Genomic DNA, 23,596 nt, shown 5'->3' on the forward strand with positions numbered 1-23,596 from the left:
ATACACGCACGTTGTTCAATAGTTCTCTTTATTTTGAGTAAAATAGTATTACGTTGTATAAAAGTTAATATTTTAAACAGCAGGTACATCATTTAGTATTGGATGAAAACCTGAAACTTTAATCAATCAGTTGAATAACTTTTTTTTCAATTAATGCTTGAACTGACAATATAAGAACATCATAACAAAGTCAGACAAATCTTTAAAAAGGTCAATAATATACATAGTCATAAGAAAAAAATATCTAAAATCACATACAAATACAAATAATATCATTAGACAGAAAGGGAAAATATTAATAGAATTAAAATATTAACAACAATAATAATAATAATAAAATTACTAAATTAAACAAACAAAATTAAATGAATGAAATTACAATGACACCTAAACAAATAACCGTAAGGAAAGCATCTAAAATCGATAATCTTCTTTAAATACATCTGCATAATATTACAGGAATCTTAGATTCTTTTTATTCCTAATAAGATAAAGTGATTTTAATTAATAAAAAAATAAATAAATTATATTCTAAAATAAACAAAGAATGGGTAATTATTTGTGAATTTCTGTTAGTGAATGAAAATATAAGATAATGCCATATAAGATAAAAAAATGTATTATGCGTTCCAGATATTTAGCTTTTGGGTTATTATATAAAAAAATTATGTTATTTTAAATTGAAGCAATTCACAGCATTGGCAAAAGCAGATATGTGAGAATTTAGAAGTGACCGAAATTGCTTGGATATTGGACAATCAAAAAACATATGTAGTAGTGCAGGGGTGGCCAACCCTGTTCCTGGAGAGCCACCTTCCTGCAGATTTAAGTTGCAACTCATATCAAACACACCTGCCTGTAATTATCACGTGGTGTTCAGGTCCTAATTAATTGGTTCAGGTGTGTTTGATATTGGTAGCAACTGAAATCTGCAGGAAGGTGGCTCTCCAGGAGCAGGGTTGGCCACCACTGTAGTAGTGTCTCCTCTGCTTGTTTGCAGAAAGAACAGGAGCTGTCGATGTCCGAAAAACTGTAAATACTAAATTTTACAGGGTAGATTTTATGGAAAATTTTAAAATGCATTTCTTTTGCCTTGTTGGAAAATGCAATATTTCCCAGGTAAAAGCCAGGTTCTATTCCAGTCTATATCCTTAACCAAAGACCTTCAGTAAAACTTTCCTCTAGATGAAATTTTCCTTTTACATTGGAAAATTTGACGCACAAAGCTATTGTTACGTTTCAGACTAACACTTTCAAAAAGCAAATTTACAGTTAAATGTACAGTGACTTTTAACTAGGTGAACTAAACCGGGTGATATTGCCTAACAACTTTATTAAATTCATTAGGAGAAGTTGGAAAACAGTGGTAGGTTATAAATGGTTCACGAAAGAATCTTTATTGCATCATCAAACAAGCAAAGGATCCAATTAATGTTATTTTTAAACCAACTTTGGAAAAATAATGATTTGTTTCTGATTGTAATATCTCGGTTATTCCATAAGAAAAATCGGTGGGGAGAAAAATTGTGAACATAACCAAGCTTCCAAGCAAGCAGACATTGCTGGTGGAATTTAGACAAAGCTAAAGATAGCTTGTAGGGAAGATAATTAAATTTAAGAAGAAACAAAAGACTACAGATTTTGTTTTAAAAAAAAGTAGTTGGGAATAAAAAACAAAAAAAAAAACAAATAGACGTTGGATTGGTTAGGCATCTCTTTATCCAATTAATTTTAAAAATGTATATGGTGTCAGAAAAATCTAATAAATTTACACTCCCTCTGCTTTACTATAAGAAAGAACTACCTTTTTTAATTTAAGAGGTTTGTTCTTCCAGATAAATTTCAAGAAAACAGTATTAATTTCTTTGGCCACTTTGTTTTCAACAAATAAAGATAAAGTCGGATATACAAAATGAGAAAGACCCTCTTCCATATAATGACAGGTCCCATTGTAGCCAGGAATTAAGAATATTTTTAGTTTTGCTGATCCTAGACAAAAAAAATTCAAGTGCTGTCTCACTAAAAGATTTTTAATAACATAAATAAATAACCATTTAATTGTGGATTTAACAAGGATATCTTCTATATATTCCTAACTCAAATTATGAACAGGCATTATCTCACATTTGAAGATATTCAGCTTTAGACCAGAAACACTTGAGATATCAGAAATTAAATTTAAAGCCTTTCATACGTTTGAGTCATCTTTTAGAAATAAAGTGGTGTCATCTGCCAATTGTGAAATCTTAATCTCCCTTTCAAAAACAGAAATTTCTTTCAAATCTTGATTTTGCACAATGCTTAAGAACTAATAAAAACTAATAAAAATGAAAAGGAAGAGATTGGACAGTCCTGCCTAAAACCACACAAAATATCAAATCCATTAGAAGTATTAAAATTAACAATCACTTAACTATTGATTCCTTTATAAAACATAGCCATAGTGTTAACAAAAGTATCCCCAAATCCAAATAACCTCAATGCTTAAAAACAGAAACTGGTGCTCAACCGTATCAAAGGCTTTATAAAAATCAAGAAAAAGAATGAGACCATCTGAATGAATACAATCAGCATAATCAAGCAAATCCAAAACTAATGTTATGTTATTAGAAACATGGCGGCCTTTTATAAACCCAGACTGAGTTTCAGAAATAATAGAATCAAGATTTGTTTTTAATCTGTTGGCAAAGTCTTTTTTTTTCAGTATTTTTTGCCACTCACTGTTGCAGTCATGACATGATACATTTCTCCTTCATTTTCCACCTCACACAACATCTGCTATCTCTCTCACATACAAAGACTTTCAGTATTTGAAGTTGATCTAACATTAACACAATTTTGTTTAATTTATATAATCCACTAAGACTAAGTGTTGAAAGATTGAATCATTTCTATATGGACGTAATGCGAAATAACATTCTGATGTTTTGCAGTAATTAATAGAGTTCACATACTCTGTAAGACATATTATATTAAAATGATGGGCAAATCTGTATATTTCATTTGGGTTCCTGCCCACGTAGGTGTGGAAGGCAATGAAAAGGTGGACATTCTGGCCAAACAAGCTCTCAGAATTAGTGAAGTAGATCTAGAAGTCCCATTGAGTAGAGCAGAAGCTAAAATCAAATTAAGAACAATCAGTATGGCAATTATACTGGGATAACAATGAAACAGGCAGACATCTATATAATATACATAAACAAGTCGTTGCTGGAAGGAGGGAGAACAGAAATCATAGGGAAGTACGATTATAACTCAGATGAGAATAGGTCATACTGGACTCAACCATATTTTATATGAAATAGGGAAACACCCAACTGGACAATGTATACACTGTAATCAACAAGAAACAATATGACATGTTTTATTCCACTGTAGTAAATATAATAAAGAACCATACAATCTTATTCAATCAGTTAAAAAGAGCAAACTTCAGGATTTCACATTGGCTGGTTTATTAGGGAATAAATCTATTGAGGTATATGACGATATAATTAAATTTGTTTAAGAAACCCATTTAGAGAAAAGAATATAGAGATAATATAATCTAAGGAATTAATTGTTAGCCCACTCCACCCCACATTTTTTATTTATTCATTTATTTTATTTTTCATTTCCTCCCTCTTTCCTCCCTTTCCCCTCTATTTTTACACTTCAGTTATTGTTCAACCATTCCAGTCGGAGGTGGTAATGCACCTACAAGTCTGGTAGCCAACCGCCAGTAAAACCCAAAGAAAAAGAAGAAACCGATTAATTAAAGTTTTAGGTTTTTCATCTGATACTAAATTATGAACCTGCTGTTGACAATATTATTTTAACCCTTTATACAACTAAGTACTATTTTACTCACAGTAATGAGGACTATTGAACAACGTGTATGTAATAAGTGTCTTACTGAAGCTTTAATTTATTAAACAGTATAATGTCATTCCATTCTAAGTTTACATCACTATATATAAGAAATGTAGTTGTGTTACTAGTTTTAATCAGCTAATTTGTGGCTATAGTTTCTTGCTCAGACTTATCTGATTTATTTTTGTTAATAACTCTCATATAAGAAGAAGAGAAGTTATTTTCTTTCTGTTCATTGTTTTATTCATTTTACATTTTTATTGCTTTGTTAATTTTTAACAGGATAAAGTGTCCAAACGCAGAGAAAAACTATATATAAGTCATGACTAGTTAGAAGAACTAAAACGTGTAGTAGTAATGAATACTTTATACATGAAGGACACCTATTTTACCTTTTTTTCTGTAAAGTTTCAGCTCCAAACACTCATTAGATTATTTGTTATATCGTTTAGAATGTTAAGATTTCTGCTTTAAACAGTCTTAGTGGATTAAACGTTTTTTTAATTGTCTTAAAATGTTTAGAGTAAAGGTTTTGATCAACTCCAAATACTGAATATATGTGCGTCTGTGAGAAAAAAATGGAAACGAGGCAGAAATGTATCAATAAGACTGCAACAGTAAGTGGCAAAGATTTAAAAAAAAAAAAAGACTTTTATTTTGGCGTGACGTGTGACGTCATAAGCCTGCGCCGTTCCAGCGCTGTGATTCAACTGGAGAAAGGTTTGTTTTAAAGCGTTTACACTTCTATAAACTGATTGATTAAAGTTTCTGTTTTTTTTGTCATTCAGTGCTAAATTATGTACCTGCTGTTGATAATATTATTTTACCCTTTATACAACATAGGCCTTATTACTGTGAGTAAAATAGTACTATTGTTTGAATAAAGATATGATACCCTTTTTGTCCCTGAGAGGAAATTTGTCTTGTGCAAAAAAAGTGCTACACATTGCTGTAAGCAGACAATAAGCTAAATAAAACAAACAAAACGATTAAGAACATACATAAAGAATAAAGTTTAAAAAGTTACAGAGATGTGAGTAATAAGTTTCCTTATTGAAGGTTTAATTTATTAAACAGTATAATGTCGTTCCATTCTAAGTATACATCACTATATATAAGAAATGAAGTAATGTTACTAGTTTTAATCAGGTCATTTGTGGCTATTGTTTCTTGCTCAGACTTTCCTGATTTATTTTTTGTTAATTACTCTTATATAAAGAAACTGTTGAAGTAAGTGTTAAGAAGTTATTTTGTTTCTGTTCATTTTTTTTGTCTATTTTAAACAGGATAAAGTGTCCAAACACAGAGAAAAACTCCTGCTGAAGCGACTGATCTCCACACTGTTATAAAGATGGCGTTTATTAAAGAGGAGAGTGAAGATGTGAAGATTGGAGAAACATTCACAGTCAAACAGGAAGATCTGCAGGAACAAACAGGTTGGTTTTCATTCTCAAAGACCAACTCGGTCATTTAATCCTCATTCAGATATATTTTAATAGTAAGAATATTAAATTAAATCCATCTTGCAGCCCTGAGTGTGCTGCCTAGTTCTCCTAAATGCACATAAGCACTCATGAGCTATGTTTCCATCCAAAAATGCAAATTAACTTTATGCTAAAAACTTGATTTTCCATTCAAATGAAATCAACTCACTTTTATTGTCACATCATCAGCAGCACCTGTGCTATGATGAGTGGAAAGCTTAGGTGCTGGCTCCAGACAGTACAAAAAACAGACAGTTTAAATACAACAACAGTGCAAAATACAGACAGTACAAATACAACAACAGTGCAAAATACAGACAGTGCAAATACAACGACAAAGAGTCAAAGCGAACAAAATCATCACTTCCTGATTAACTGGCGCCAAATATCAACAATAAAAATGGAATTTGCTGCGAAAAGAGAAGCTGCATCAATAGCTGCGTTTCCACTATCATGCCTAAAGTGAGCGAGCCAAGGCCGGTCACGTTTCCACTATCACTTCCGGGGCCAAAGCGGGGCTTTCTCGGGGCCAGCGGCCGGCCGTTTTCAGCCCGCCGAATACCTTGGGCCAAAGAGGGCTAGCTGGGGCGGAGTGAAAGGAGAGGCAGACACTAGTTTTCCGATCGCACACGAGTACATGCACCAAACAAATAACCAAATAAAAAAAATAAGGGAAAGAAAACATCTAGCCTTTTAGGCTGGGGTCTTTTTGTGTATAATCGCCCTTTTGTTTCCCTTTTAAATGTAAGGCTGTTGCATAAAATAATAAAGTTTTCATTTATAAGTGACTTTGCTGCAACTTCCTTGATGTTTCAATAACGAATAATACATTTTACACCGTATTTAAGACACAGCAGACAGTAAAGGTTTTTGAGAGTTTTTGTCAAGTTTAAAAGGTGTTTGTGCGTGTTTAGATGCCTGTATGTGAATGTGAGACCGAGCAAAAGAGCGCTGTCTTCACAGCTCTGTTGATGCTGCGAGCGGCTTCTGTTTTTATTTATTTTGAAGATAATACACAACATAAATACAACAGAAAGACATTAAACTCTACAAATTTCGTGTCCGTTTTTGTAGACTCAAAAACAATAGTGTCATATCCTAATAAAATAGCCTAAGATATATTGAAATAATTTAAATAATTACAAATATCAGATATAATAAAATCACATAAAATAAATAAACCAATATAAAACAAATCAAATCTAGCTATAATAATTTAGGTAGCCTATAAACAGTACATAAATCAAAGCATTTTAAAGCCATATTAAACTTTCATTTTACAAAGGCCTATCTGAAAAAAAGATTTTAGATATTTTCTAAAACAATAAACACCGGAGAAGGTTTGAAATATTATTTATAAAGTATATGGATACGATGATATTAATCAAATCATGTAAACAGAGCCTTTTATGGGTGAGTGAAAGCAGAAACTTGGCTACCTTTTTTCTGTCATGAATGCATTATCCGCCTCATTCCCGCTGAAGTGGGCGGGTTGTGTGACGTTTGATTCGGGGGACATTCTGGGGACGGGGTTTGCATGACACGCTGCGAGGTACTAGCCCGACAGTGGAAACGCGACATGATTTCTGCCTCACTGCTCAACCCCCCCTTGCGATTGGCCCGGCCCTGCCCGATAAAAGCCCTGGCTTGCACATGCCCGACAGTGGAAATGCGGCTAATCTTTTCTTCATCTAATGATTGACTTGCGCCTCAGAGGGTAATCCTGAAACACAGTGAACACGCGGTGGCGTTTAAAGGTGTCAGACACGAAGATGCTCTTAATTCTGGAGGTCATGAATAATATAATAACACTAATACTTAAACTGTAAGGCGTTTAAGAATGACCAAAACAAGAGTTCAGATGTTTTATAATGTACTGAGCCGGCTGGTTTGTCCATTCATACACATTTGTATCATCACATGATCTCTTATAACAAAATCACATGACCTTTTTCAATGCACATACTGGAGTTTGTATCGTGTTTTCCATCGTGATTTTTCACCTTTTCTTATCAAATAAAACGTTTATCCTACTCAGTTATGCGCATACTTTTTTTTTTTTTTTTTGCATCATGATGTTTCCATAAACTGTTTTTTTATGTGCATAAAAATAGGTGGATGGAAACATAACTATTGAAAGACAGGAATGAGTTTCTCTCTTGTTACTTGTTCTCGTGTCTTTTGTCATTATTTTATTTATTATTAATCTCCCATTTTCTCTACCTTCTTAAGGCTATTGCTTTTCTTGTTCTCCTACTGTTTGTAAAGTGTCCTTGAGCACCAGTGCTATATAAAATAAATAAAAACTTAAACTGAGCTGAAGATATTTGACCAACAGTATTCTCATAGAAGATATCTTCTATTATTGTGATAGTGTTGGCTTAGTACTCTCCATTTGCATATGTCACATTGATCCAAATTAACTTTTTTCATTGACCTCTTTATTGGTTCTAACTTGTTCCTAGTAGATGTTTCTAGTTCTCACAGATAGTATCTTGAGTTAGAATTACATCATTATTATAATAACTAATTATCAGGGCTATTGTGTTTAAACAGGGTTTCTGCGGGGTCTTAAAATGTCTTAAATTCCAAAATCAAAATTTTCGACCTTAAAAAGTCTTAAATTTACTGAAATGTTGTGTTGTAGGTCTTTAATCTTTTTTTAAACAAGTCTTCATTTTCCTTTTTTATGTTTTGCTACCTAATCTGGCCAAAACCCACACAATCACCAACAATCCATCTCAATAAAACTTTCAACTTTTTATTCAAAAAGGTCATTTTAACTCTATTTGTCATAATAGTTTAATAATTTTCCTTACAATAACATTTGTTTAAACGTGCTCCATGTATTGTGTAGATTTTAGTTTGTTATAGTTTTTAAAAAAATTAAAACATTTGTTCATTTTTAATTATTTTTTAAAGAAAGTTTATTTAGGAAAGAAGTGTGTGGATACAAGTAGAGCTTGCATGTTATTACACACAATTTAAAATCTTTTGCTAAGAAATATCTATAATATATATTTTTAATTTATTTATTATTGTATTATTAAATGTATTAAATTATCAAAAAATTTTAATAAGGCAAATTAAAATGTTTTTCATCTGGGCTATTTGAAAAATTCCTTAGCCTTTAGCGCTTTATGAGTGTAAAATTCTCATAATGGTCTTAAAAATGTCTTTAAAAGTCTTACATTTAACTTAGTGAAACCTGCAGAAACTCTGGTTTAAAGTATAAAAAAAACATGGATGCCCCAATATTAAATATGCTGAATGAAATGGACACTAAAGTAATTAATTATTATAAAACATTGTACAGTACTCTAAACTATATGATGTTGCTGCAGGGTGACGTGAGACTAAATGACTATTGTGGAACAATAACGTTTAACATTGCGCTGACTACAACTGGCCAACAAACTAGTCTAAAAATGACTTTTGCTGCTTAAGAAATGAATTACAGTATGCTGATGATATGCAAACATTTGAGTGTAAAGTTTGTCAGTATTTACCATATTCTTCATGTACCAGCAGGTGCCACCATTGGAATCTTTTTGCTTGAGACTTTTGTTAAAGAATACATTTAATGATCCTAAAAACAGTGTTGTGCTGCTGAGGCATGGGACGATAACCGTTTTCAAGGTTTTTTCAACGCAGTTTGAAAAAAGTCGAGGTTTTAAAACCGCCAATATTTTCTGCTGTACCGTTCATCGCTATATGTAAGTTTTTATTTTTTACATTTTGTTTTAAGTTTTTCAGGACAACAGTATCTCCAGCAAAAAAAAGATCTGCAAAGATGCCATTATAAATTGTAAAGAAATCTGTGTTTATGAAACAAATGAAGACAACAGAAGTCAAGTATTCAATTGAGTGATTTAAGCCTGGTTTATACTTCTGCGTCAAGTAACCGGCGTAACTCACGGCGCAGGCAACGCGTGCAGCTGTGCATTTATACTTCTGTCTTCTGTCTCTGTTGGTCTGCATTAACACTTCCGAAACGCTAGTTGGCAGTGAGGTGTAAATGTTCCTCTGTGTCGAGTTTCTTCGCTTCTGTTTTGCTTTTCCTGAACACTTCCTGGTTGTACAAGTGACTCAATCTCGCTCATTTTGAGGCAGGAACCGGCAGACGTGCAACAACTTTAACTATGAGGTAAACACGAAACAAAACTTTCCATCCGGAGCTCCTTCACGGGACTCCACACTTGTAAACAATCGCTTGCGCCGTTCGCGCGGCTCTTGGTCCTGCCCAGACTCGTCAGTGCTACAAAGCCGACCAATCACAGAGCTTGCGCTACGCGTTGTTGCGACGTGTAGTTAAATTTTTTTGAGAGGTGCACGTCAGTGACGGTGATGGCCACGGTGAAGGGCTATGCGTCAGCGCTGTAGCATATGCCGGCGTTTGACGCAGAAGTATAAATCAGCCTTTAGCCTGACATGTTTACTGCTCCAAAATACTTTAAAAGTTTCTCAAAAGATAATGTTTTGTGTTGAAAGAGGAAAAAGTGTTTGTTTTTTTTACCCAGACATTTAAAAGAATATATTTAAGAGGAGTAATCACAGTACCTTGAAACTGTGATATTTTTTTATTCAAGGTTATCATACTGTCAGAATCTTATACTGACCCATGCCTAATGCTGCTTATTGTAGCAAAGTCATATTTTCTTATTTTATTGTTTTTCTTTGTATGTATAGTCATGAACACACTTGTTTGCAGAGCAAGAGAACCTGTCTCTGAAAGAGAGTTTTCTGTCGGTCTCCTCCCCTTTTTAAAAGATAAAGCGGTATTTCTCACTAAGCCTTACATATTGTGCTTTTTGGATAGGCTATGAGCATAAAAAATTGGTTGATTGAAACGTCACGATGCACATAACCTTTGAAATGTAAGCATAAAGAAACATGCGCATAACTGAGTAGGACAAACTTTTTATTCGATAAGAGCAGATAAACTCACGTAAACAACGCAATCGCTTTTACTGAACAAATTCCAGTATGTGTGTTTAAAAAGGTTTGTTATAAGAGATCATATGATGATGAAAATGTGTGTGAATGCACAAACCAGCAGGCTGAGAACATTATAAACATCTGAAATGTTGTTTTGGTCATTCTAAAACACCTGAACCGTTTCAGTATTCATGTTATTATATTATTAATGACCTCCAGAGCATCTGTTCTCTGCGTCTCATTGCTTCAAACGCCAGCATGTGTTCATTGTGTGCCAGCATTGTCCTCTGAGCTGTCATTTAAATAAAAGATTCATGTAGCTTCTTCTACAGCAGTAAATTCTGTTTTTACTGTTCTTAATTGGGGCCTGTTAATCAGGAAGTGACGATTTTGTTCTCTTTGATGCATTGGATGGAAATGCAGCTTTATTCGCACATCTTTTATGTGACATCCCAGTTTTGCGCATAAATTCAATTAGCGTTTTTTGGATGGAAACATAGCTATTGTCTACATTTCAGTTACACAAAGAACAAAGTCACATAGCAGAATGGCTTGTCCTTTCTTAATGAATAATTAGCTTAAATTCACTGACCTTTGACGGACATGTACTGTAACTAGATTAATGAGATTATTACTAGTTCTAAAAAGATTTTTTAGTCCTGCTTACATTCTAAATGTCAAATCAACCTCTACCACTTGATAGGGCTGTGCAATTAATCGAAAATCTGGTTTCAATTTCGATTTTGGCTTCTAATGATTATGAAAAACCATTAATCGAGATAAACGATTATTCCATCATATAGAACACACATCTAGAGCCATCTTAATCTGAGCGCTTTAATGGTCAAATGCATGCAAATTTGGGTCAGAGTGCTGTGTTTAGTGAATATTCATATTAACCCTTATTTGTGTAATAAACAAACAAGTTGAGAATCAAAAGACATGTGAAAGAGAAACCATATCAGAGCCGCACTTTTCTTAAAGTGACAGTGCGCAATATTCCTGCTGCCGACTGTTTTTAGCATTAATCAAACAACAAAAGGAGAAAATCACTCACTGCTCTTGACTGAAAGACTTTTGCAGCTCAAATATTTTTCTGAAATTGAAAACTCTGAGTATTTAATCTCTCGTTAAATGAACTCAGAGATCAAGATTAAACTCTGAGTTGGTTGAACCTCCTTACTGAAACAGGCCCCAGGTCATCATGACATGATTGACAATTGTCAGTTTGTCATTGTACTCTGTTTATCCTGAGAGCTGATGCTGAGTATTCTTAGGGCTTTTCACACTTCAAATTGTTAACCCTGGGTCATTCTAACCCTGGATAAATTCTGGGTTATCTGTAGTCACCTTCCACACTGCTCATGCTATACCTGGGGTTAAAAAATAATCCTGGGTGTTCATTAACAGACAGTTCACATTTTTAATCCCTGGGTTATCATTATTATTTTGTATATTTACGTTGTTACTGTCCCTGATTGGACAAACTACAAGTAACCTTTTTAGATGGCATTTCTGCATCTTGTCGGGTAGACCAAGTAGGTCTTCAGCTAAGCCTCGGGGCATACACAAAGACAAGAAAACAAAAACAAAAGTACAAATAAATAAAAACAAGTAACAAAGTATGTCATCTTGCCGTATCCTCATCACTCCTGTTTAAAGCAAATGTGGCATTGAGAATTTGCATAAGTTTTATATAATAATGCAAACTTGCAAATATAAGCGTGAATTATGCATACTTGCTATGAACATGCAGGATTTGTCTCAATCGAGGAAAAAACATGAGTAATCTAGAGCGAGTGCATTTGGTTATTTCCATTTAAAGTCACAGGCACAAAAAGAGCTTGGTTTGCCTTTGACCCCCAAAATTAAATATTCTACAAGGTATATGATCTGATTTTGAGCTGAAACCTCAGACACATTCTGGGAACACCAAAGTCTTATTTTACATCTTGTAAAAAATTAGTAATTGTAGGAACCTTTTAAAGGGATAGTTGTGCAGAAATGAAAATAGCCTCACCATTTACTCTTCCTCGTGTGGTTTTAAACCTTTATGAGTTTCTTGATCCTGTTAAACACAAAAGAAGATATTAAAAAAAGAAAAAGAAAAAAAAAACGCTACTGGCTTACTGTGTTCCACAATAAAGGAAAAGTCTAAAACTACATGACGGAGAGTAAATGGTAAGGCCATTTTCATTTGTGGGTGAAACATCCATTTCTTGCTTATCGCTTTGAGCCTTCATACTAAAGTTAACTTTTTTTTTTTTTTTTTAGATCTGATGGTGCTGAAAGAAGAGACTCATCAACAGAATGGAATAGATGAGAAACAGCAGTTTGAGAAACCCCAAGAAATAATGACTGATGAAAAACCCCCACTGACTAAAAAGACTTCATCACACGAAAGACCTCGGAAATCAAAATCTGGGTGTAATTTTAGCTGTAAACAGTGTAGAAAGAGTTTCAGTCAGAAGTCAAAGCTTGATGTTCACATGAGAGTTCACACAGGGGAGAAACCTTACACCTGCGAACAGTGTGGAAAGAGTTTTGGTCAAAAACAAAGCTTTAAAGCCCACATGAGAATTCACACTGGAGAGAGGAAGTTCACATGCCAAGAGTGTGGAAAAAGCTTTTATCATGCTGGAAACCTTGCAGCACACATGAGAATTCACACTGGGGAGAAGCCTTTCAGCTGTAATCAGTGTGGAAAGAGTTTCTGTCAAAAGCCAAACCTTGATGTTCACATGAGAGTTCACACAGGGGAGAAACCTTACACCTGCGAACAGTGTGGAAAGAGTTTTAGTCAAAAACAAGGCTTTAAAGCCCACATGAGAATTCACACTGGAGAGAGGAAGTTCACATGCCAACAGTGTGGAAAAAGCTTTTATCATGCTGGAAACCTTGCAGCACACATGAGAATTCACACTGGGGAGAAGCCTTTCAGCTGTAAGCAGTGTGGAAAGAGTTTCTGTCAAAAGCCAAACCTTGAGGATCACATGAGAGTTCACACAGGGGAGAAACCTTACACCTGCGAACAGTGTGGAAAGAGTTTTAGTCAAAAACAAAGCTTAAAAACCCACATGAGAATTCACACTGGAGAGAGGAAGTTCCCATGCCAACAGTGTGGAAAAAGCGTTTATCATGCTGGAAACCTTGCAGCACACATGAGAACTCATACTGGAGAGAAGCCTTTCAGCTGTAAACAGTGTAGAAAGAGTTTCAGTAAAAAGCCGAACCTGATTGCTCACATGAGAGTTCACACTAGGGAGAAACTTTACACCTGCGAACAGTGTGGAAAGAGTTTAGGTAAAAAACAAGACCTTTACATCCACATGAGGATTCACACTGGAGAGAAACCTTACTCATGCACAGAGTGTGGTAAAAGTTTCCCACATAAAAGCTCACTCAAACACCACATGAGAACTCACACCGGAGAGAAGCCGTTTACATGTGATCAGTGTGGAAAGAGCTTCTCAACCAAAGCTAGCCTCAAGAACCACATGAATGGTCACACTGGAACCATAGTGTTCACATGTGATCAGTGTGGAAAGAGTCTCACTCGCAAAGACTCCATTAAGAACCATATGAAGATTCACTCAGAAAAGGATCATTTTAGATGCAGTGAGTGTGGAAAGGGCTTTAAGTGTAAAAGAAGCCTCAGCGCTCACCTAAAGCTTCACAGTAGAGAGCAGAGTCCTCAACATTGAGGCCTTGTCCACACAAACACGGATATATTCAAAACGACAGCTTTTTCACTGAGTTTGGCTGTTTATTCACGTTAAGTTTATTTATAAACTACCTTTGAGAGGATCACATGCTTATGATTGTCCACAACTGGTCGCACATTAGATAAAACATGATTCACCAATCAGATGATTCCTAACTCACTATAAATAGAGTTTCTTACCTTAGTTATATTCATCTTGAAGAATCCCCCTCCCACCTTTACTCCCCCTTCTTTCTAGATTAGGCAACACAGCAGCCCAGTGGTTAGCACAGTTGCCTCACAGTAAGAATGTCACAGGTTAAAGTCGCTACTAACCAGTTGACATTTTTGTGCAGTTTGCTCATTCTCCTAGTGCTCGTGTTTGTTTCCCCTGGGTTCCCTAGTTTCTTCCCACAGTCCAAAAACACACAACCTAAGTAAACAGAACATTACATTGGCACCATAGTCGAGCTCTTAGTAAGCCTTATATCTCCCTTAAGCCAACCCTATATCTGTCATTAGAATAGAAACAAGTCTAGGGAGTTCATCGAGATCACTCTTTGCTACAAACTGAATGTTATTTAAAACTTTATTACCTGTTATTCACAGCTTATGCAGGTTCTGTTCACTAAAGTAGACTTCATTCAGTGTGCACACCCGCCCACTCTGTGGTAACAGCTGACGGTCAGCTCACGTCACGTGTGATTTTGCGGTCATAAATACATTATTACATGAAGACAAAAATGAAATTTTTGGGGTGAATTATATCTTATAAATACAGCATGTGACTCTTTCAACACCATTCGGAGGTGTCCACTTTGCTAAACAACAAATGTAAAACTATGTGAAGACTTGTTCGGCCACTTTTTCTTCTCTCCTGAACTTGAAAATATGATTGACAGAATCATAACAATGCTGGATTAAGATCGTCCAGTGGCGTTGCGAGGGGGGGGCTTTGGGGGCTTAAGCCCCTGGTGTATTGTCAAAAGCCCCTGATCTCTTGGAATATGTTGTATTTAAATAAAAGTATGTTGTATAATATTTATTTTGTTATCTAAGTACTGAAAATTACCACATACATCACGAACATTCCACTTAACGCAGCGTTTGTGTTAGGTAATTAAATCGTCAGCTGTTCAGCAGTACCTGTTTCTACCGGCAGGTGGGAGTGGCTCTGTTGTCACATGGTGTTAAAAAAATCCCACCACTGCACTTTATTCATTCATTATTTTGAGGAGCTGAAGCTAATGAGGTAATAATACAACTCTTTCGTGAAACTGAATAGTTTTAACTACTGATTAAACTTATTTATTTGTTTTCACAGTATAAAATTTGTGTAGTTTTGGTGAAATAAAATAACTATAATCAGTAAAGTGGGCATCATATCAATGTAAATACATGCGAGTTAGTCAAAAAAACGTAAATTGTACTAGCTTTCTAGATATGAAATAGATATCTAGGCATATTTATATGATATAGCAAGTCACATCTGTTTCTGTAATAGTTACATCACAGTGAGTTCATCTAGCTTATTATTATATAGCTATATTCTACTGTAACATGCTATGTCAGTTAGCATCGAATTATAAATCGACTTTCTTATGGAAATAACTAAAATGGTTGGAAGAACACATACAGTTAAAGTCTGAATTATTAGCCCCCGTTTATTTTTTCCCCCAAATTCTGTTTAACGGAGAGAAGATTGTTTTCAACACATTTCTAATCATAATAGTTGTAATAACTCAACTCTAATAACTGATTTATTTTATCTTTGCCATGATGACAGTAAATAATATTTGACTAGACATTTTTAAGACACTTTTATACAGCTTAAAGTGACATTTAAAGGCTTTAAAGGCAGGTTAGGGTAATTAGGCAAGTTATTGTATAATGATGGTTTGTTTTGTAGAATAGGAAAAAATATATCTTAAAGGGGCTGATAATTTTGACCCTAAAATGTTTTTTTTAAAAATGTAAAACTGCTTTTATTCTAGTTGAAATAAAACATAAGACTTTCTTCAAAAGGAAAATATTATCAGACATAGGCTACTGTGAAAATTTCCTTGCTCTGTTAAACATCTTTTGGGAAATATTTAAAAAAGAAAATAAAATTCAAAGGAGGGCTAATAATTGTGACTTCAACTGTATAAAACATTTATTATCACAGTCGTGTAAATGAGTAGTAATTATGGGGGACTACCTGTCAAAAAGTTTGATGGATTGTAGCCCCGCCCCCATAAGGCGGGACTTCCGGTCCAAGCCCCGCCCCTTTTATATAAACTTTATAGTTCCGGTAATTAGATTCTTATCGGTTAATATATAATAATAATTTCGGTAATTAGATTCTTATCAGACTAATTAAATGAATAATTCTGGTAATTAGATTTTTATCAGACTGAAATAAAATTATTATTATAATAATAACGGTAATTAAATTACTGTTATTAGAAGCATTATTTTAAATTTTTAATTATTGCAGTAAATTATATTATTATAGTACATTAAATTATATTATATTAAGTTATATACAATTAATATTTTCTTAAATAATATTATGTATTGTATTATATTATATCATATTAAGTTATATTAAATCATTATTTTATTAACTTATATTATAATTATATCATATTATATAATATTATATTATATATTATAATATTTATATTTATATTATATTATATATCATTATTATTCCATTATACTATATTATATTAAATTATATTATATTATATTATATCATTACATTATTATATTATATTATATCATTACATTATTATATTATATTAAATTATATTTTATTATATTATATTATATCATTACATTATTATATTATATTATATTATAATTAATAAACTATTAACATAAAAATTTCTTTATGTTCATACCGTTGTTTCCTCTGTGTGTCAGTCTGGGCCTGAGCGTGTGAGTGATGATAAGGAAAACTTTGGATAACATCCCGTCAACTGCTTGTGAAAGAAAGATTTATGTCAGATGTAGAATATGTATATCTGATTGTATGTGGTGGGTGTCTCCCACTAAATACTATATGTTGTTAGGTGATTAGAAAGTGTGCTGATATCTATATATCCACATGCAGTCAACTGTATGCGTGTGTGTGTGTGCGTGCGTGCGTGTTACTAAATATGTTCATTAATAGGATATGTTGTTTTTTACATTACTACTACATTAATACATATTTAAAGACACACAAACATCTTGATGTATCTTTGTTGGACTATTAAATTTAAATTTGTTTACAATATTAATCCAGTAAATAACAAATCTTAATCTGTATTAACAATAAATTGTCACACCTTTTAAAACAACGTTATCTAAAATGTAATGTTCTAAACTGTTGGTTGAAAAACACAGATGTAAATTCAAGTTGTCTTTGTAATTAATGAAAACTTTTATTATGAAAAACAATTTAAAATGAAAGTTTTTCCTTTGACTAACATGTTTTCAATTTATTTACATACATCTCGTGTAATTCCTGGCACACATTGTAATACAGTCAATCCAAAGATTAATGTTTTGAGCACTGGTCATCACTGGTGTAGGTTTAAAAATCAACATAAAAAGTTTACTAAAAGGACGTATCAGTCTTTAGACATTATTGTTATTTCTGTTTCAAAAGATAAATAAAATGTAATTTTATTACTATAATTTGTAGTAATTGCATTACTAGACAACTTAGTTACTGAATTTTAGATTCAAACTGTTTTTTTAATTCATTGCAAATACTTGATCATATAAAGAGAAATATGTATATTATTCAGAATAATGGAATATCACTGATATTTATTTTAAGAAGAAAAATTGGCTCTCAGTTTATCTAAAAACAGTACAGCTCCAACCCTTAGTTAAATCTACTTAATGTTTTATAGTAAAATTTTCTAGTTTAACTACTGAATCCACCATTTACATGTTCATACAATAGTGTCAAATCTACTAAGTTTACATATTTGTCAAAATTAGTCAAGTTTACAAGTAGTTCTTGAAAGTAGACTGATTACTTTTTTACAGGGTAAATGATGCTTTTCTTATACCAATAGACTTAATCAAGATTATTGTCACTACACACAATTTGTTGGGAGTGTTTATGTTTCTTTAAACAATGTTTTTTTATTGGCAAACACATTTTTAAATTATCAATCTAAAATCTACCTGAATGTTTTCCACTCTGAATATAAAACCTTTATCTGTGCATTTCACATGGAAAAGTGAAGTTTAAAACACTATTCATTAAACTTACTGTATGAGTGGAGCTTTATTTTTACAAACCAATAGCATTGACCTAATTCAAGCTTTTGGTTATGTACTGTGTAGCAGTTTGTCAACAGAATATGTAAACTTTTTTATGCTAAAAATCTGTAATTTTGTGCAACTGTGTTGTATGTTACAAAGCATACATGTTTTTAAAACTGTCAGTTTTCAAAAGTCACCTAACGTTGTTTCCATTCTTCTGGTTTTTTTTAGGAACAACGATGCTTCATTTGGGGGGAAAGAAAAAAAGTAATGTTTTGAAGTACATTGGTTACAATTTCTGGGTTTCATCCAGACGGCCTGGGCTCAACTCATGATTTGGGAATATATATATATATTTTTAACCTAAAGTGTACCAAGTAACATTAATAACAACACTTAGCCCCAGTTATTTGTGCCATAGTTGAATGCTTTACTCAATACTGTCAACAAAGCACAATAATATCAAAGAGTAAACACTTTTTTATTTTAAGAATACTTTGCAGTAAACTTTATTGCATGAATAAGTTTATTTTATCTACCTTCTGATACAGAATGTTTTGAAACATTTAATTATGTTTTTACGACCACGGATATCTCACCAAAATATTTCACCTAATTCAAGTAACCAGTGCTGTAGTTTTAAAAACAAAATGTCTTTGCTAACTTTTTTTTGCATATGTGTTAAAAGTCTAATTTAACACAACTCTCATAGCATCTGTTACGATGCATACAGTAAAAGTCACAATAACCATTTCTACTGCCAATTATCTTTTGTTGTCTAATTCTTCACAATATTTTTTTCACAAGAACTATGAATCTACAAAGGCAAGGCAAGGCAAGACAAGGCAAGTTTATTTCTATAACACATTTTATACATAGTGTCAATTCAATGTGCTTTACATAAACAGGAACAAAAGAGACATGTTTAAGAAAAATAAAAACAAATAATAAAAAAATATTAAAAATGATAAAAACAGATCAAATGTGTTAAAACAAGTTATAAAAGAATGAAAAGAAGAGAAAAACATAATACTGTGATCCGTCAATAGTGTGATCTGTCTACAAAACTAAATGAATATTTGCCACTAAACCTGCATTAACATCTTTTTGCAACAGTATCTAATGTACTGTGTATTAAAAATGTTTTCTTTTGAACTGTCATGAAAGTTTGAGTTGTAAATTTTTTGGTTAGAGACAACAAACAATATAATGTATACCTTTTGTTCATTCTCTTTTTCAAATGAAAGAGAAATTATGAAATTATACATCAGTGCATCTTTAAAACTAAATTGGGCAAAAAACTTTAGGTTGTCTTTCTAAACTGACTACAAAACCGTTATACATGAGAACTGTGTGTTATTGGGTTGTCTTAAACGTTAACCAACGCTAATAAATGATCTACAGTTTATACCTTTATGCTTTAGACAAGTAACCAATCCTTGACACACTTTGCAGCATTCTAATTTTCTAAATATTTATCTATACATTTGGCATAAATACAGGTTTTAATCAGTTTTGACAATGTTTCTATGATTTGTTTCACACCAACATGTTTTGCACCTAGCTCAATTTATAACTTTTTTTTTTTTTTTACAGGAAAGGCATAGACACTTGAGTTGATAAACTTTTATTTCAAGTAAATATACACTGAAATAGAGTAGTACATAATGAACAAACATGGATTGCATTACAATAATAAAGACAAATTAAATAAGAAAAAAATACATATATACAGTCATACATTGAAGAAAAAACAGGGTACACCAGAACAATAACGACATTACTGAATATCTAACCAACAAAGAAATGCTACTAAAAGCATTCTGTCATGTTCTAGTATGTGGTAGTTATGTTTTTTTTTCATTTTTCAGATATACTGCATGTTCTAATGCGTGACATCGAATATTGTTTCCTTATATACTTTCCTAATTAAAATCAATAGGACTTTTGTTCATCTGTATTAATGCATTTTTAATGAAATGTTAACAGATAATTATGGCTGAAACGTATTCAAGTTAGAAGCAGAAACTGATGTGTGAAACCCATAATAACTCAACACTGAAGGATATCAGCTTGAAAAAAACATCACCAGCTGCTTACTCATCTGCTTACATCAGATGTGGACATGTATTACTTCCCTGCAGCTCCACACATTCAACACAATTTCTCAATCCAGCTGGGATCATCCACCATTACCCCATGTAGTATGGGAAGATCTTGAAATCTGATTCTGAATGGTCAGTAGTCCTTCAAAGAGGACATTACTAACACAGCTGCATCATGCAGATCTGCACATTTCACCATCAGAAAAATCAGACTCTTCTTAACAGATCATGCTGCACAAATTTTAGATCAAACTCTTGTCATTTCAAGGCTGGAGTTCAAGTTCAAATCACTGGCACTGCAGCCTCTTACCTCCACCTACTGCTGAAGGTCCACATCCTCTCCAGGAGCCTCCAATCTGGCAGAGAGTGCAGGCTATAAATCACTTTCCAAAATCTTTTCATTTACTGTTTCATGCTGAAGGAATGTCTTCCCATTCCCAAATAAATGTAAATGTAAGATTCTCAAATGTAAGATTCTCAGTCTCGAAAAAAAAATTAAAATAAAATATCATTAATCCATGCACAGCACTATTCATTTGCAAAATCTAAGTCATAAATTCAAAAGACAATTTGTGAATTTACATAAAAATTATTTGTGAATTTAAGAATTGTGTGCTTAAAAAAAAATCCAGAGATTTAAGGAGATCATTAAATTTGTCTCTCTGGAGCAGTGGCTTTCTTTTAATAATACATGTGTTTATTGCAAAAAAACTAATCAATGGTTTTTAACCCTTATAGCAGATGAATACACAGCAAATTTTAGATAGTAGATTTAACTACCTTAGAGTTAGAATTAACACTCCCTCAGAGTTTATATGGGAACCACTATAAGTGTTAAAAATAACACTTTTGAAAGTGTTAACATTGTCAACACCAAGAGAGTGTTAATTAGCAAACTCTTATTGTGTAAAATATCTGTTCAATTTCCGAAAAAATACCAGCAGCTGTGGTTGCCAGAATCTTTCTGTGAAAAACATGGAAGATTTATATAAATGTATAAATTTACAAAAAATAACCATATTTCATGAACTAATGTTCAGTTTACAAAATCATAGCTTAGTAGAAAAAAATGTGAAGTCTTTAGATGCAATAATGTGTTCATGTGTGATTGCTACTAGCAAACAGATTTTGACGGCATTAGTAACTACACAGTTACCTTTAAAGAAAAGAAGATACAGCATAACCTCAAATACTCTCAGTTCATCTTGGACTTGAACAGAGACACTTTTATCCTCCACAATGGTGACACAAAAACTGTTTAGCTGTTTTTTTTTTGTTTTTTTTTTTTTTTTTTTAGATTTTACGGAAAAATACCAGCAGCTGTGGTTGCCAGTAATCTGCTGTTTTTAACATTCATAAATTCAGTTTACAGAATATTTCTGTTAAAAGCACATTCAACAGTCTGTATTTTTTATCGATCTCACACAGCAAATTTTAGATTTGGTAGATTTAACTACCTCAGAGTTAAAATTAACACTTCCTCAGTGTTTATATGTGTAGCATGAAATTAGCTCATTTTATGAATATTAATAATAAACAATAACGTTTTATTCTTAATTATTAATATTCCGGCTTAAGCTTCAGTCAGTTTGGTCAAACAAACATATGATTGTAAATGATCATGCTCGCGTGACCGAGCGGATTCCCAGATTATGAATATTGATTATCAACAATAACGAATTATTATTAATCAATAATATTCCGGATCAACTTATTGTTAATTTGACCAAACGAACACAAGCAGAGCCGCCGCTCTTCCGAGCGGACGCTGTAATCTATTCATTTAGAAAAAGGGAATTTAATTGCTACTTCTTGTGAAGTAGATTAATCATTCAAAAGTTTTAAACAACTTATAATAGCTAGGCAGGGGAATCTGTATTTCAGTGACATTTTCTCGTGAGGCAAACAATACAATTCATTTGATTATAATGGAATTTATTGACTAGTCAGACGTAACGAACAAACAAACGCACAAACATACATTAAACACAAAACAAAGGTAAACCACGTGGAGATATCGGGTCTAAAGAACGTGTAACAGCAAAGAGAAATAGTAAAGCTAGGAAGTATAGATTTCAGATAAAAGAGTGACAAGACTTTCAGTTCCACACGCACCATTACGGACCACCAAGGTTATAAAACACACCTTTTTGATAAAAGGGGGCACAGCTTAATCGCATGACTAAAATCACCTGGTCTTCCATGTCTGGAGGTCTCTCTTATGCGTCTCTCTTCCGTCGTGATGAAAACTACTCTTGATGTCCTTTGATGCGTGAAGTTTGTAGTGCAGTTCGGACGAACACGATCGCAAACTTTAAACTGAATTTACTGTGCCAGAAAATAAAGAAAACGTGGCGGGAAAGTCCATGCGGCTGTGAAGAGCCGTGTGGCCCTTAAAGGGACCACCGTCAATGATGTTCCTTTTTGGGACGTTCTCTTTCTGCCCAGATGTTTTGGGGGAAGTGTGCTTATACCTGCGGGTCACGTGACAACCCGTACAGCATTCTGACCAATGATTTCAGGGGAAAGTTTGCGCGCGAACCTTCCTTTGTCTCTGGGCTGCTCGTATGCAAATTTGAGCGCCCGCCTAAAGCATGCGGACAGGCATTTAATACAGGGCTTTAAAGAATAAAGCAATGCGAGTTATGGTCTCGATCTATGCATCATGTGTTATAAAATGTCCAGGGCATTCTATTGACACCAAACACTCTACAAGTACATCACATAGTTCCCATATCCTTACATCATTGATGCTTTTAAAAAGGCCTGCAAGCGTGAATGTGTATAGTCTATATCAGGTATTGTACACATTACAAAAGTTAAATGAAATTAAACAAGAGATTTGGGTTATAAATGTCTTTGTTTAATTTTGAGGAATGTCTTGTCTGTGAGCAGAATGTGGGCTAGAGGTTTTTTCCTTTTCTTATCTTATCTGTCACGTTCTTTTGAAGTAGGCAGAGAGTGGTTCTGTGAAGTCTCCCAGACTTGTTAACATGTCACCAGGGATTACCAAGCCAGATTTTTCGTCACCAAGTGATTTTATTGTCCTGGCGATTCACCCAGGTTGTTTTCTGGAATGTTAAATGGAATGTTTATCTCCAGAATGCAGGTTACAATATGTTACAGTCCCCCTCTTCCCAGACAACGTGGTTCGGAGAAAACACGGTTGGTTGGGATCTAACTTTAACTTGTTGGTTGGGCAGGAAGTGAGGGCCCCTCGATGTCCGTTCCTGAGTCAGCTGGACGGAGTTTCATTTCGATCA

The 23,596-nt window shown here is 33.4% G+C and overlaps 1 protein-coding gene and 1 long non-coding RNA gene across 4 annotated transcripts in view; both read left to right on the top strand.

Annotated features, from left to right (window-relative positions):
• Positions 1–23,596, top strand: part of LOC147845107 (uncharacterized) — a 133,132-nt gene that overhangs the window by 6,676 nt on the left and 102,860 nt on the right. The window lies entirely within an intron of this gene.
• Positions 4,520–15,119, top strand: LOC100537530 (uncharacterized). 3 transcript variants are annotated; one of them, XR_015943192.1, is made up of 3 exons: positions 4,520–4,572; positions 5,139–5,574; positions 5,642–7,643. XR_015943192.1 is itself a non-coding variant. In XM_088650976.1 (3 exons), exons 2-3 carry the CDS (start codon positions 5,204–5,206, stop codon positions 13,976–13,978), a joined length of 1,515 nt encoding a protein of 504 aa, XP_088507102.1. In that variant the 5' UTR covers positions 4,520–4,706; positions 5,139–5,203; the 3' UTR covers positions 13,979–15,119. The 3 variants fall into 3 exon arrangements, 2 of the variants coding, with proteins under 2 accessions (XP_088507102.1, XP_087106127.1); XM_088650976.1 differs by lacking the exon at positions 5,642–7,643 and adding an exon at positions 12,549–15,119 and having other exon boundaries at positions 4,520–4,706; positions 5,139–5,288; XM_087250001.1 differs by lacking the exon at positions 5,642–7,643 and adding an exon at positions 12,549–15,119 and having other exon boundaries at positions 5,139–5,288.

The sequence above is a fragment of the Danio rerio genome, chromosome 4 (assembly GCF_052040795.2).
Source record: "Danio rerio strain M-AB ecotype USA chromosome 4, GRCz13ab, whole genome shotgun sequence".
Taxonomy (NCBI): domain Eukaryota; kingdom Metazoa; phylum Chordata; class Actinopteri; order Cypriniformes; family Danionidae; genus Danio; species Danio rerio.